Consider the following 16,758-nt stretch of genomic DNA (forward strand, 5'->3'; position numbering starts at 1 on the left):
CAGTAATAAATTCAGTTCAGTTCATCTTATTCGAGAGAAGAAAGAGATGATAAAGAAGAGAAGAAAGAAAGAGAATCGAAGAAAGAAATGAAAAGAAATAAAGAATGAAATGAGATGAAAGAAAGAGATAATGAAGAAGAAAGAAAGAAGTGAAAGAAAAGAGATCAAAGAAAAGAAAGAGAAGAAAGAAAAGAGAAAGAAAGGAAGAGATAAAGAAAGAAAGAGAACAGATAGAAGAGAAAGAATAGATCAGAAGAAGAAGAAAGAAGAAAGAAAGAAAGAAATGAGAAGTAAAGAAAGAAATGAGAAGAGAAAGAAGAAATGAAGAAGAATGAGAATGAAGAAAGAAAGAAATGAGAGAAAAGAAGAAAGAAGATGAAGAGAATAAAGAAAGAAAGAAAGAAATGAAGAAGAAGAAATAGAAGAAGAAGGAAAGAAAGAGAAGAAATGAAGAAGAAATAAAGAGAAGAAAGAAAGAGAAGAGAAGAGATAAAGAAAGAGAATGAAAGAAAGAAGAAAAGAAAGAGAAGAAAGAAAGAAGAGAAAGATAATGAAAGAAAGAAAGAAAGAGAAATAGAAAGAGAAAAGAAAGAAGAGATAAGAAAGAAAGAAATAATGAAGAAAAGAAGAAAGAAGAAAGAAGAAGAAAGAAAGAGAAAGAAAGAAAGAAAGAAGAAGAAGAAAGAAAGAAAAAGAAGAAGAAAAGAAAGAAATAAAGAAAGAAGAAGAAAGATAAAGAAGAGAAGAGAGAAAGAAAGAAAGAAAAGAAGAATGAAAGAGAATGAGAAAGAAAGAAAATGAAGAAGAAGAGAAAGAAAGAAAGAAGAAGAAGAAAGAAAAAGAAGAAAGAAAAGAAGAGAAAAGAGAAGAAAGAAAAGAAGAAAGAAAGAAAGAGAGAAGAAGAAGAAAGAAAGAAGAAAGAAAGAAAGAAAGAAAGAAAGAAAGAAAGAGAAAGAAAGAAAGAAAGAAAGAAGAAAGAAAAGAAAGAAAGAAAGAAGAGAGAAAAGAAGAAAGAAAGAAAGAAGAAGAAGAGAAAGAAGAAAGAAAAGAAAGAAAGAAAAGAAAGAAGAAATGAAGAAAGAAAGAAAAGAAGAAAGAAAAGAAGAAAGAAGAAAGAAAAGAAGAGAAGAGGAGGTAGAGAAGAGGAGAAGAAGAGAAGAAAGAAGAGAAGAGGAGAGGAGAAGAAAATAAGAGAAGGGTAGAAGAGAGGGGAGAAGAAGAAAGAGAAAGAAAGAAAGAAGGGAGAAAGGAGAAGAAAGAGAAAGAGAGAGAGAAAGAAAGAGGAGAGGAGAAAGAAGAAAGCCAAGAGAAGAGAGGTAGAAAAGAGAGAAAGAAAGAAGAGAAGAAGAAAGAAAGAAGAGAAAGAAAGAAAAGAAAGAGAAGGAGTAGAGAAGGTAAGGAAGAGAGTAGAAAGAGAGGGAGAGGAGAGAAAGAGAGAAAGAAGAGAAAGAGAAGAGAAAGAGGAGAGAGAAAGAAAGAAAAGAAAGAGAAGAAAGAAAGAAAGAAAGAAAGAAAGAAAGAAAGAAAGAAAAGAAGAAGAAAGAAAAGAAAGAAGAAGAAAGAAAGAAGAAAGAAGAGAATAGAAAGAAAGAAGAGAAGAAAGAAAGAGAAGAAGAAGAAAGAAGAAGAAAGAGAGAAAGATAGAAGAGAAGAAAAGAAAGAGAAGAAAGAAAGAGAAGAAGAAGAAAGAAGAAAGAAGAAAGAGAAGAAGAAAAGAAAGATAGAAGAGAAGAAATGAAAGAAAGAAGAGAAAGAAGAGAGAAGAAGAAAGAAGAGAAGAAAGAGATAAGAGAAGAGAAGAAGAGAAGAGAAAGAAAGAAGAAGAAGAGAAGAAGAAAGAAGAAGAAGAGACAGAGAGAAGAGAAAGAGAAGAGAAGAAGAAAGAGAGAGAAGAAAGAGAAGAAAGAGAAGAAGAAGAAGGGGACGAGAAGAAGAAGAAGACTATGATCGAAAGACCTCCGATGACTTAAGAGAAGAAGAAATCTCTGCTATTAAGAAATCTTAGATCAAGAAGCCATCCGCCGGGGGGTAGAAGACGGCATCTACTATTGCGGGAAGTGAAGCTGATGAACTATTAAACTCTGTGGTGTGTGTGTAATGTATGTAATAATATGTATAATAATAATAATAATAATAATAATAATAATAATAATAATAATAATATGCATAATAATATGTAATAATAATAATAATAATATATCAATAATAATAATATAATAATAATAATAATAATAATAATAATAATAATATAATAATAATAATAATAGTAAAAAGAGAAAGGACAGAGAACGAGAGAGAGAGAGAGAGGAAATGAATGGTAGTGAGTAGTGGTGAGTAGTGGTAGTGAAGGAGAATGGAGATAAATCAAATGGTGAGTGAGAGAGAGAGTGGGTGGGGAGACGTGGTGGTAAGTGGTAGAGCGAAGAGAATGGTGGGTGAGTGGTGGTGGTGGTGAGTGATGAGTGGTGGTGGCGCCAGAGAGGTGGTGGTGGTGGAGAGAGAATGAGGTGGGTAGTGAGAGAGAAATGGGTAGATGAGTGAGAGAGAAAGAAGAAGAAGAGAAGAGAAGAAGAAAGAAGAAGAAGAGAAGAGAAAGAGAAGAGAGAAGAAGAGAAGAGAAAGGATAAAGAAAGGAGAGATGATAAAGAGAAAGTGTGACTGGATAGAAATAAAAGAAATGGAATAGCCTGAATGGATAAAGAAGATAATGATCTCAAGCCGGAACTATGCTCATTAATAAGGATCGAAAGGCGCGAAGGTCTAGAACAGGATAAGAAGACAGAAAGTTTCAGCGAAGGATAAAGTTCAATTCAAGTACTTTCATAAGAAGGATAAAGTAGTTCAATCAGTAGCGCCCAGTGAAGGAGTTTGGAAAGAGGAGGCGAAGGATAAAGAGGATTCTAAAGAGAAGAGAGAGATAGGATGTAAATAGAGAAGCGAAGGATATTCAGGCTCTGGTTTCAGATTGGCTCGTCCTGGATAGGATAGAAGAGAAGGAAAACAGAAGTGAGAGAGAGAGGCTTTCCCGAGAGAGAAGGACTCAGATGAAGAGAGCCGAGAAAGAGAAGAGAAGAGAGAGAGAAGAAAGAAGAGAGAAAGAGAGAGAAGAGGAAAGAGAAGAAGAAAGGAAGGAGATAGAGAGAGAGCGAGAGAGAGAGAGAGAGAGAGAGAGAGAGAGGAGAGAGAGGATAAAGAGAGGATAAAGAGAGAGAGAAGGATAAGAAGCGAAGGATAAAGAAGAAGAGAAGCGAAGGATAGAAGAAGAAGCGAAGGATAGAAAGAGAGGATAGAGAGAAATGAGAAAGGAGAAGAGAGAAGAGAGAAAGAGAGAGAAGAGAGAAAGAAGAAGAGATAGAGAAGAAAGAAAGAGAGAGAGAAAGAGAAAGCGAAGGATAAAAGAAGTAAGAGGATAGAAGAAGAAGAGAAATGAAGGATAGAAAATGAAGAAAAGGAGAAGAAAGAAGGAGAAAGAAGAAAATGAAGAAATGAAGAAAATGAAGAAAGGATAGAAGAAAGTATGAAGAAGGATATGAAAAGAAGAACTGAAGGAGAAGAAAGAAAGAAGAAAGAAGAGAAGAAGAAGAAAGAAGAAAGAGAGAAGAAGAAAGAGAAGAGAAGAAGAGAAGAGAGAAGAGAAGAGAGAGAGAAGAAAGAAGAAAGAGAGAAGAAGAGAAGAGAGAAAGAGAGAGAAGAGAGATAGAGAGAGAAGAAAGAGAAGAGAAGAAAGAGAGAGAAGAGAAGAGAGAAGAAGAGAGAAGAAAGAAGAAAGAGAAAGAAGAAGAAGAAAGAAGAAAGAAGAGAGATAGAAGAAAGAAAGAGAGAAAGAAAGAGAAGAGAGAGAAGAAAGAAGAAAGAGAAGAGAGAGAGAGAGACAGAAAGAGAAGAAAGAGAAAGAGAGAGAGAAGAGAAAGAAGAAGAGAGAGAGATAGAAGAGGAAAGAAGAGAGAGAAGAGAAAGAGAAGAGAGAGAAGAAAGAGAGAGAAGAGAGAAGAGAAGAGAGAAAGAGAAGAAAGAGAGAAAGAGAGAGAAAGAAAGAAAGATAAGAGAAAGAATGAAATATTAGAGAGAGAGAATATGAGAGAGATATGAAGAGGCTGAAATGAAAATAATAGAAATATGCGGCAATATAATAAGCAATAGAGAGAAGAGAAAGAGAGAGAGAGAAAGAGAGAGAAGAGAGAGAAGAGAGAGATATAAAAGAGAATATAAAAGAGAATGAAAGAGAGACAAGAGAGAGAGAAAGAGAGAAGATAAAGAGACAGAGATAGAGAAATAAGAAAGACAGAAAGCAATGAAATAGAGAAGAATAGATAAAGAGAGATATATATAAAAACTTATTAAGAAATGAAAATAGAGAGACAGAGAGAAAAGCGAAAGAGAGAGAGAGAGAAAAGAGATCTCTGTGAAAAGAGAGACAGAGAGAGAAAAAGAGAGTGAGAGAAGAAGAGCGAGCCAGAGAGAAAAAAGTAATCGAGAATCGCGAGCCGGAGAGAGAGAGAGAGAAGAGAGAGAAGAGAGAGATCGAGAAAGAGAGTCTCGAAAAGTCGAGAGAGACAGAGATAAGAAAGAGGAGGCGAAAAAAGAGAGAGAGAAAGAGAGAAATAGAGAGAAAGAGAGAGAAAGAATGAGAGAGAGAGAGAGAGAGAAGAAAGACAGAGAGAAGAAAAAAGGATAGAGATAAGCCAGAAGAATAAAGCGAGAGAAAGATAGAGAGAGAGAACCAGAGAGAGAGAGAAAGAGAAGAGAAAGAGGATAAAGAGAGAAAAAGAGAGAGAAGGATAAAGAAAGAGAGAGAAAATAGAGACAGAGAAGAGAGATAAAGAGACAGAGAGAGAGAAAGAGAGAGAGAGATAAAGAGAGAAAAAGAGAGGATAAGAGAGAGAGAGAGAGGAGAGAGAGAGAGAGAGAGAAAGAGAAGGATAAGAGAGGATGAGGCAGAGGCGTAAGGGATAAGGAGTGAGGATAAGACCTTCTATCCCAAATGTGCTATTCCCTACATGAGTCCACACTACTTTTAATAGAGATAGAGTTGTCAAAAGTAGTGCCACTGTGTAATAGGGAATAAATTCTCGTGGGGGCACAATTCAATGACTGATCTAAGAGAGAGAGAGAGAGAAAGAGAGAAGAAAGAGAAAGAAAGAAGAGAGAGAGAGAAGAAAGACAGAGAAGAGAAAGAAAGAGAGAGAGACAAGAGAAAGAAAGAAGAGAGAGAAGAAAGAGATAGAGAAGAGAGAGAGAGAGAAGAGAGAGAGAGAGAGAGAAGAGAGAAGAAGAAAGAAAGAGAAGAAGAGACAAGAAGAAGAGAGATAGAGAGAGAAAGAAAGAAGAGAGAGAGAGAGAGAGAAAGATAGAGAGAGAGAGAGAGAGAAGATAGAGAGAGAGAAGAGAGATAATGAGAGAGAGAGAGAGAAGAGAGAACGAGAGAAGAGAAGAAAGACAAGAAGAGAGAAAGAGAAAGAAGACAAAGAGATAGAGAAGATAGAGAAAGAAGAGAGAGAAAGAAAGAGACAGAAGAGAAGAAAGAGAGAGAGACAAGAAGAGAGAGAAGAGAGAAAGATAGAGAGAGAGAGAAGAAGATAAGAGAGAGAGAAGAAGAGACAGAGAGAGACAACGAGAGAGAGAGAGAGAGAGACAACGAGAGAGAGAGACAGAGACAACTTCCCAAGAGAGAGACAACGAGAGAGAGAGAGAGAGAGACAACGAGAGAGAGAGAGAGAGACAACGAGAGAGAGAGAGAGAGAGACAACGAGAGAGAGAGAGAGAGACAACGAGAGAGAGAGAGAGAGACAACGAGAGAGAGAGAGAGAGAGACAACGAGAGAGAGAGAGAGACAACGAGAGAGAGAGAGAGAGAGACAACGAGAGAGAGAGAGAGAGAGACAACGAGAGAGAGAGAGAGAGAGAGACAAGAGAGAGAGAGAGAGAGAGAGAGACAACGAGAGAGAGAGAGAGAGAGAGACAACGAGAGAGAGAGAGAGAGAGACAACGAGAGAGAGAGAGAGAGAGACAAAGCGAGAGAGAGAGAGAGAGAGACAACGAGAGAGAGAGAGAGAGAGAGAGACAACGAGAGAGAGAGAGAGAGAGAGACAGACAAGAGAGAGAGAGAGAGAGACAACGAGAGAGAGAGAGAGAGAGACAACGAGAGAGAGAGAGAGAGAGACAACGAGAGAGAGAGAGAGACAACGAGAGAGAGAGACAGACAACGAGAGAGAGAGAGAGAGACAACGAGAGAGAGAGAGAGACAACGAGAGAGAGAGACAACGAGAGAGAGAGACAACGAGAGAGAGAGACAACGAGAGAGAGAGACAACGAGAGAGAGAGACAACGAGAGAGAGAGACAACGAGAGAGAGAGACAACGAGAGAGAGAGACAACGAGAGAGAGAGACAACGAGAGAGAGAGACAACGAGAGAGAGAGACAACGAGAGAGAGAGACAACGAGAGAGAGAGAGACAACGAGAGAGAGAGACAACGAGAGAGAGAGACAACGAGAGAGAGAGACAACGAGAGAGAGAGACAACGAGAGAGAGAGACAACGAGAGAGAGAGACAACGAGAGAGAGAGACAACGAGAGAGAGAGAGACAACGAGAGAGAGAGACAACGAGAGAGAGAGACAACGAGAGAGAGAGACAACGAGAGAGAGACAACGAGAGAGAGAGACAACGAGAGAGAGAGACAACGAGAGAGAGAGAGACAACGAGAGAGAGAGAGACAACGAGAGAGAGAGAGACAACGAGAGAGAGAGAGACAACGAGAGAGAGAGAGACAACGAGAGAGAGAGAGACAACGAGAGAGAGAGACAACGAGAGAGAGAGACAACGAGAGAGAGAGACAACGAGAGAGAGAGACAACGAGAGAGAGAGACAACGAGAGAGAGAGACAACGAGAGAGAGACAACGAGAGAGAGACAACGAGAGAGAGACAACGAGAGAGAGAGAGAGAGAGAGACAACGAGAGAGAGAGCGGTTAAGAGCGTTGGGCCAGTACCTAAAGACTTGCCGGTTCAAATCCCCGAGCCGACTCGGTGAAAAATCTGCAGAGCGATCCACTTAACCCTAATTTCCCAAGTGGCTCTGAATAAGAGCGTCTGCTAAATGATTAAAACGTTAAAAAAAAGAGAAAGGATGAGCAGAATAAAAACACACCGTGATATATGTCCTGTAGAGATCCTCCACCACAGTACTCCATACAGATCCACAGCTTCTCCCGGCTGATTACAGGGAGGGAGAGGAGACAGTTCACAATGACTTCAGAATACTAGTGTGGAGAAGACAGACACAAAGGAACAGTATATACACGTCTCTGATATACAGTGGGTTGGTAGTGGTCCTTCTGTAGCTCAGTTGGTAGAGCATGGCGCTTGTAACGCCAGGGTAGTGGGTTCGATTCCCGGGACCACCCATACATAGAATGTATGCACACATGACTGTAAGTCGCTTTGGATAAAAGCGTCTGCTAAATGGCATATATTATTATTATTATATATTAGTGTCACGGCCCCTCTGCACTGCAGGGGCAGTTCCTCCTGCAGGCAGAGAGGAGGGTCGTTAGTGATTGGAGGAGCCACCTGGGCTTCGGGGTAATTAAACTGCTTCACTCACCTATCGTCTCGTCTCCCTCTCTGCTCCTCCAGGTATGATCCTGTTTTGTTTGTTCCTTTGTAGTTTTACTTAGTTTTCCCTCAGTCAAATTCACACTAGGCTGCCCTTCACACTAGGCTGCCCTTCACACTAGGCTGCCCTTCACACTAGGCTGCCCTAGGCTGCCCTTCACACTAGGCTACCCTTCACACTAGGCTACCCTTCACACTAGGCTACCCTGGGGCGGCAGGGTAGCCTAGTGGTTAGAGCGTTGGACTAGTAACCGGAAGGTTGCAAGTTCAAATCCCCAAGCTGACAAGGTACAAATCTGTCGTTCTGCCCCTGAACAGGCAGTTAACCCACTGTTTCTAGGCCATCATTGTAAATAAGAATTTGTTCTTAACCGACTTGCTGAGTTAAATAAAGGTTTAAAAAAAAAAAACACAGATTCACACATCCCTGCACTTTACGCCTCACATTATGATACTTTCACACCTCATTCCTTTTCCTTTGTTTAAAGTTGATAGTTTATAATAAAGAACCCTTTTTGATTGGCCTATACCGGTTGGTGTCCCCTCATTTTTGCTACAGGCTATGAGCCGGGCCTGTGACAGTAGGAACCTCGTAGCTATGAAAGACCTGGTCTTACTATTCTCTGAGCTGACTGGCCTATAAGGCTACATTATTATGCTCTGCTGGTTGGCCTGCTGTGATAAAGCCTCGGTTTCCTCCTGACTAAATGGACATATAAACCACATCAGAAGCTCTTATGTCCTGTTAAACCTGCTGGAGGCCCCAGTTCCTGGCAGGGCTGGGTCTATGTACAGTGCCAGTATGCTCTTCCTGCTGAGCATTTTCCAACAGATTGTGTCAGTCAGCTTTTCCTCCTCATAAACCCAAAGTAGGGGGATTGTAATCATTTCACTATTAAATTAGAATAATGCATTTTTGTCAGATATCTGGATAGTGGAAATATGTTTGTTATTTATACAGTACCAATCAAAAGTTTAGACAGCTACTCATTCAAGGTTTTTCTTTATTTGTACTATTTTCTACATATGTAGAATAATAGTGAAGACATCAACACTATGAAATAACACATATGGAATCATGTAGTAACCAAAAAAAGTGTTAAATCAAAATATATTTTATTTGAGATTCTTCAAAGTAGCCAGTACCCTTTGCCTTGATGACAGCTTGGCATTATCTCAACCAGCTTCATGAGGTAGTCACCTGGAATGCATTTCAATTCACAGGTGTGCCTTGTTAATTTGTGGAATTTCCTTCTTAATGCGTTTGAGCTAATCAGTTGTGTTGTGACACGGTAGGGGTGGTATACAGAAGATAATCCTATTTAGTAAAATACCTAGTCCATATTATGGCAAGAACAGCTCAAATAAGCAAAGAGAAATGACAGTCCATCATTACTTTAAGACATGAAGGTCAGTCAATACGGAACATTTCAAGAACTTGGAAAGTTTCTTCAAGTGCAGTCGCAAAAACCATCAAGAGCTATGATGAAACTGTCTCTCATGAGGACCACCATAGGAAAGGAAGACCCAAAATGACCTCTGTAGCAGAGGATAAGTTCATTAGAGTTACATTGCAGCCCAAAGAAATGCTTCAGAGTTCAAGTAACAGACAAACATCAACTGTTCAGAGGAGACTGTGAAAATCAGACCTAAATGGTTGAATTACTGCAAAGAAACCACTACTAAAGGACACCAACAAGAAGAAGAGACTTGCTTGGGCCAAAAAACAAGCCATTTATAGTTCCAACCGCCGTGTCTTTCTGAGAAGCAGAGTAGTGGAACGGATGATCTCCGTGAAGCATGGAGGAGGAGGTGTGTTGGTGTGGGGGTACTTTGCTGGTGACACTGTCTATGACTTATTTAGAATTCCAGGCACACTTAACCAGCATGGCTACCACAGCATTCTGCAGTGATACACCATCCCATCTGGTTTGGACAATGACCCAACACACATCCAGGCTGTGTAAGGGATATTTGACCAAGAAGGAGAGTGCTGGCGTGCTGCAGCTGATGACCTGGTCTCCACAATCACTCAACCTCAACCCAACTGAGATGGTTTGGGATGAGTTGGACCGCAGAGTGAAGGAAAAGCAGCCAATAAGTGCTCAGCATATGTGGCAACTCCCGTCAGGACCGTTGGGAAAGCATTCCAGGTGAAGCAGGTTGAGAGAATGCAAAGCTGTCATTAAGGCAAAGGGTGGCTACTTTGAAGAATCTAAAATATATTTTTCATGTAACACCTTTTTGGTTATTACATGATTCCATGTGTGTTATTTCATAGTTTTGATGCTTTCACTATTATTCTACAATGTAAAACATTTGTAAAAAAAATTAAGAAAAACCCTTGATTGAGTAAGTGGGTCCAAACTTTTGATTGGTACTGTAAATATTCAGACCCTTTACTCAGTACTTTGTTGAAGCACAATTGGCAACGATTACACCCTCGGGTCCTCTTCGGTATGAGGCTACAAGCTTGGCACACCTGTATTTGGAGAGTTTCTCCCATTCTTCTCTGCAGATCCGCTCAAGCGGATTGGATGGTTGGATGGGGAGCATGGCTACCCAACTATTTTCAGGTCTCTCCAGAGCTATTCAATTGGGTTCAAGTCCAAGCTCTGGCTGGGCTACTGAAGGACACTCAGAGACTTGTCCCGAAGCCACTTCTGATGACTTGTCAGAGAGACCATCAGGTTCTTGGTTACCTCCCTGACCAAGGCCCTTCTCCCCCGATTGCTCAGTTCAGCCGGGCGGCCATCTCTAGGAAGAGTCTTGGTGGTTCCAAACTTCTTACGTTTTTGACCTCATCATGGCTTGGTATTTGCTCTGACATGCACTGTCAACTGTGAGACCTTATATAGACAGGTGTGTGCTTTTCCAAATCAAGTCCAATCAATTGAATTTACCACAGGTGGACTCCAATCAAGTTGTAAAAACATCTCAAGGATGATCAATGAAAACAGGATGCACCTGAGCTCCATTTTGAGTCTCATAGCAAAGGGTCTGAATACTTCTGTAATTTCATTTATTTATTTTTTATAATAAAGTTTGCCCTAAACACCTGTGTTTTCCATTTGTCATTATGGGTTATTGTTAGTAGATTTTATTTAATAAATTTTAGAATAAGGCTGTAACATAAAATGTGGAAAAAGTGAAGGGGTCTGAATACTTTCGGAATGCACTGTACATCTACGAGCAGGGATGGGCCTATATAAGTCTATCATCATGGCTGGCACCACTTGGCAGGGCTGTGCTAAGGTCACTCAGCCACAGACCTTCACCCCGTGATGTCACTCAGCCACAGACCTTCACCCCCTAACGTCACTCAGCTACAGACCTTCACCTGCTGACGTCACTCAGCTACAGACTGCTAGAAGGTATTGAGGTGGCTCTGGGCTCCTGGTATTGAGTGTGGTCTTGGCTCTTACCAGAGGTAGCTCTGGGTCCCTGTTTTTGGAGTGTGGTCTTGGCTCTTACCAGAGGTATCTCTGGGCCCCTGGTATTGAGTGTGGTCTTACCAGAGGTAGCTCTGGGCCCCTGGTATTGAGGGTGGTCTTACCAGAGGTAGTTCTGGGCTCCTGGTATTGAGGGTGGTCTTACCAGAGGTAGCTCTGGGCTCCTGGTATTGAGTGTGGTCTTGGCTCTTACCAGAGGTAGCTCTGGGCCCCTGTTTTTGGAGTGTGGTCTTAGCTCTTACCAGAGGTAGCTCTGGGGCCCTGTTATTGGAGTGTGGTCTTGGCTCTTACCAGAGGTAGCTCCCGAAGTAGGCCACTATGTTGTGGTGCATGCATTCCTTCACCATGAAGATCTCCTGCTGGATGATGGAAAAGTCATCCCCTGGAAGCAGAGAGACAAACGCAGCCAAATCAGATGTAGAAAAACACACAGACAGAGAGACACGCAGAGAGAAAGACAATAATATTCCCCTTTGAGTAATGATAGGACCTGACAGAACTACAGCAACAGCAGACCATAATGTTATCCTTCTAGACTTCATATTGCAACAGTGACCATCAGACCATAATGTTATCCTTCTAGACTTCATATTGCAACAGTGACCATCAGACCATAATGTTATCCTTCTAGACTTCATATTGCAACAGTGACCATCAGACCATAATGTTATCCTTCTAGACTTCATATTGCAACAGTGACCATCAGACCATAATGTTATCCTTCTAGACTTCATATTGCAACAGTGACCATCAGACCATAATGTTATCCTTCTAGACTTCATATTGCAACAGTGACCATCAGACCATAATGTTATCCTTCTAGACTTCGTATTGCAACAGTGACTATCAGACCATAATGTTATCCTTCTAGACTTCGTATTGCAACAGTGACCATCAGACAATAATGTTATCCTTCTAGACTTCATATTGCAACAGTGACAATCAGACCATAAATGTTATCCTTCTAGACTTCATATTGCAACAGTGACTATCAGACCATAATGTTATCCTTCTAGACTTCATATTGCAACAGTGACCATCAGACCATAATGTTATCCTTCTAGACTTCATATTGCAACAGTGACCATCAGACCATAATGTTATCCTTCTAGACTTCATATTGCAACAGTGACCATCAGACCATAATGTTATCCTTCTAGACTTCATATTGCAACAGTGACCATCAGACCATAATGTTATCCTTCTAGACTTCATATTGCAACAGTGACTATCAGACCATAATGTTATCCTTCTAGACTTCATATTGCAACAGTGACCATCAGACCATGTTATCCTTCTAGACTTCATATTGCAACAGTGACTATCAGACCATAATGTTATCCTTCTAGACTTCATATTGCAACAGTGACCATCAGACCATAATGTTATCCTTCTAGACTTCATATTGCAACAGTGACCATCAGACCATAATGTTATCCTTCTAGACTTCATATTGCAACAGTGACCATCAGACCATAATGTTATCCTTCTAGACTTCATATTGCAACAGTGACCATCAGACCATAAATGTTATCCTTGTAGACTTCATATTGCAACAGTGACCATCAGACCATAATGTTATCCTTCTAGACTTCATATTGCAACAGTGACCATCAGACCATAATGTTATCCTTCTAGACTTCATATTGCAACAGTGACCATCAGACCATAATGTTATCCTTCTAGACTTCATACTCAGTGGAGGAAAAGTTAAACACGTTGAACTGGACACCGACAATATTTGACAGATCACTAAATCTTTCCCCTTGCCTTGCCAAGCTCCAAACCACAGACCATTTTACTCCTCCGTCTCAATACGACTGGACGAATGACTACTTGTACAGGTTTATCATAGCACAGCACGCAGCATTTAAACTGAAGCCATGTCCTATATACTATCACGTACAGTGTTCACGTAATATCTAGTGCAGACAGTCTGTGACTTCCTAGAAATACACACTTTGAGTGTTTAGCTAGCTTCTATAAATAATAAAGTACCACTACTACCACTGTAACATCTAGACTGGGTATCGGTTTAGTTGTGTGGACTTAATGCATCCCTTTATTTATTATAATATATAATTCTGTATTCATATTTCACCCCTTTCGGTAACAGGAAGTAGGAGTCTAAAACTACGCACTGCAGCGACACCATCTGTTCTCAATTCAGCAGCAGTGAGATGGCGTGTGAGACAAGAGGTTTGCATCTCAACTGGCACCTTATTCCCTATGGGCTATGGCCAAAAGTAGTGCACTATACAGGGAATAGGGTGGCTCGTGACATAGTCTCCTTCTTGGGTCCGTCTCTGGCTAAGAGACTGGGCCCTGGAACATACCAACCGGGGCGCTAGTTGGATACCAACCGGGGCGCTAGTTGGATACCAACCGGGGCGCTAGTTGGATACCAACCGGGGCGCTAGTTGGATACCAACCGGGGCGCTAGTTGGATACCAACCGGGGCGCTAGTTGGATATCAACCGGGGCGCTAGTTGGATACCAACCGGGGCGCTAGTTGGATACCAACCGGGGCGCTAGTTGGATACCAACCGGGGCGCTAGTTGGATACCAACCGGGGCGCTAGTTGGATATCAACCGGGGCGCTAGTGGGATATCAACCGGGGCGCTAGTTGGATATCAACCGGGGCGCTAGTGGGATACCAACCGGGGCGCTAGTGGGATACCAACCGGGGCGCTAGTGGGATACCAACCGGGGCGCTAGTTGGATACCAACCGGGGCGCTAGTTGGATACCAACCGGGGCGCTAGTGGGATACCAACCGGGGAGCTAGTGGGATACCAACCGGGGCGCTAGTGGGATACCAACCGGGGCGCTAGTTGGATACCAACCACAGCGCTAGTTGGATACCAACCACAGCGCTAGTTGGATACCAACCACAGCGCTAGTTGGATACCAACCACAGCGCTAGTTGGATACCAACCACAGCGCTAGTTGGATACCAACCACAGCGCTAGTTGGATATCAACCACAGCGCTAGTTGCTTCCTCACTCTGCTTGGAGACGACCATCAGCTGTGGTTTGTAGACTAGAGAGCTGCGGACACATCATCATGTACCAAGATTGTTTTTAACATGGTCGTACTGCTGAGTAAGGCGTTATCTAGGAGCTTCAATATTTATACACATATTATTCTTTAAAAGGTAGCGCTTGATACATACTCTCATGTCAGGTACCATGAGATCTCCGTTGTGTGTGTGTGTGTGTGTGTGTGTGTGTGTGTGTGTGTGTGTGTGTGTGTGTGTGTGTGTGTGTGTGTGTGTGTGTGTGTGTAAAAGCTCAGTAAAAAGAGCAGCATAGCTACATGCTGCAGCAGACTTTGCTCAAGAGAGAATACATTTCTCAAGTAAAAAGTTTGCAGCCTTTGGACTAGGGGGATGTGCACGGACTAGGGGGATGTGCACGGACTAGGGGGATGTGCACGGACTAGGGGGATGTGCACGGACTAGGGGGATGTGCACGGACTAGGGGGATGTGCACGGACTAGGGGGTTGTGCACAGTTATTTAAATATTCAAACGGATGTCGGTGTTCGAATACTAGTGTGAAAAATGATAGGCCTCTTTTAAAAACACTGAAAAGGCTCATTCTAAATTAAATGTACAAAATATCCATGTGACATTGTTACATTACGATGGATATACTGTACCGTGACATTTCAAATTATTAATTGAATAAAACAAACTTGTCAAATGTAGTTAACCTCTAGGCTATCCTGCCGCCCGAGAAAATGGATACAGCCCTGACGTTCCAGTGGGGAACATTTTGAATAGAAGAGGACTAATGTGCATGACTTAAAAAAGAGTCTGGGGCCTCCCGGGTGGCGCAGTGGTTAAGGGCGCTGTACTGCAGCGCCAGCTGTGCCACCAGAGAATCTGGGTTCGCGCCCAGGCTCTGTCATAACCGACCGGGAGGTCCGTGGGGCGACGCACATTTGGCCTAGCGTCGTCCGGGTTAGGCCGTTAGGGAAAACCTCGTGTCATCGCGCACCAGCGAATCCTGTGGCGGGCCGGGCGCAGTGCGCGGTAACCAAGGTTGCCAGGTGCACGGTGTTTCCTCCAACACATTGGTGCGGCTGGCTTCCGGGTTGGGATGCGCGCTGTGTTAAGAAGCAGTTGGATGGGTTGTGTATCGGAGAACGCATGACTTTCAAACTTCGTCTCTCCCGAGCCCGTACGGGAGTTGTAGCGATGAGACAGGATAGTAAGCTACTAAACAATTGGATACCATGAAATTGGAGAGAAAAAAAAAAAGAGTAAAAATTCACAAATCAGACCCTGTCTACTGGTGAAGACTTTCTCCTGTGGGCTCTGTGACAAAAACACAGACAACCGGATGTAGCCTGTTGCAACGGGCTACCACACAAATGGCACACTATTCAGAGCACTTGTTAAAAAAACTTTTTTTTTTTCTTTCTAAACGTAAGAGTAACCTTTCCCAGAGCTGTGAGAGCAAGGTAAAGCTGTGTGTGTGTGTGTGTGTGTGTGTGTGTGTGTGTGTGGTGTGAATGGCCCATCAGCGTTAGCGAGCTAGAGAAACAAACAAGCTTTATGAATAGCTCTCATTACTGAGAATCACCCGGCGAAGCTCAATTTAACGCTAAGCTTTAAATCCTCTTAGCAGTACTGTAACCCTCTCGTCTCTACCGACACTAGACAGACACATACACCAAAACTGTACTACACTACTCCATCCTCAAGACAAGAGGGGCTTCACAGTTCACTGTTTTTACTGGCAGAAACTGAGGAATTCTACCATTAACAACATACATAACAACTGCTAGAAATAGGCTAATGTATTAGTACCATTCACATAAAGCACTTCTGAGATGGCTTACATTTATAGGAGGTGAGTCCATAGGCCTACAAATAGAGGCAAGAGCCTAATGTCAATACAACAGCCGTTCTTATTGCCCAGAACTGTAAATGTCTTGTTTTAACAGGGCAGAGATCACCTGTTGACCCTGCCATTACAGATTTAGAGCAAATAAGTGGTCAGGGAAACAAACATTTGAGCAAGAGGCCCATTTCAGTGAGTTATTGGAGACGCCGAAGAGCACAACAAGGTCTTCCTCCCATATGGCACCCTACTCTCTAATATAGGGACAACTACCCATAGGGCACCGGTAACAATATATATTTTTTAAACAGTACCACATCTAGAGGGAATAGGGAGACGCAGAGAGCGACCAACAAGTAAAACAACCCACAAATGTTCTCATGTTGCTGGAAGCTTCAAAGACAGGTCACTTCCTGTCAGAATGAGCACTTCCCTAAGAGATTAAGAAACCAGTTGTGAGTCTTAAACGGCACCCTAGTACCTATGGGGGCTCTGGTCAAATGTAGTGCACTATATAGGGAATAGGGTGCAGTCTTTGGACGTAGGCACCAGCTCTGCCTCCGCACCAACCACACGACTTTTTAAGAGACAAGTTGTTTTTCTCACACCTCTAGTCAGCGTAGCAGAAGTGGTGAAATTGGAGGAACGATATATTATTTCAAACTTTTATAGCGCTTTTCAAATTCAATTTCAAAATGGCATTACAAATAAAATAAAAACGTTGAAATTCTGGAAGCCTCCTAGGCGGCTTCAGAGGAAGTTTCGCCTATAAGTGATATTCAATCATTTTTAAAAAATGAAAGAGAATCTCCTTATCTGAACATAAGCATACGATTCCCTTG

The 16,758-nt window shown here is 42.0% G+C and overlaps 1 protein-coding gene across 1 annotated transcript in view; it reads right to left on the minus strand.

Annotated features, from left to right (window-relative positions):
* The window catches only part of map4k5 (mitogen-activated protein kinase kinase kinase kinase 5), a 123,264-nt gene that overhangs the window by 93,987 nt on the left and 12,519 nt on the right, over positions 1-16,758 (minus strand). Inside the window, exon 4 of the mRNA XM_052485369.1 lies at positions 11,355-11,445. Coding sequence (XP_052341329.1) covers positions 11,355-11,445 — 91 coding nt within the window. The remainder of the gene's footprint in view (positions 1-11,354; positions 11,446-16,758) is intronic.

Source organism: Oncorhynchus keta, chromosome 29, assembly GCF_023373465.1.
Source record: "Oncorhynchus keta strain PuntledgeMale-10-30-2019 chromosome 29, Oket_V2, whole genome shotgun sequence".
Classification (NCBI taxonomy): Eukaryota; Metazoa; Chordata; class Actinopteri; order Salmoniformes; family Salmonidae; genus Oncorhynchus; species Oncorhynchus keta.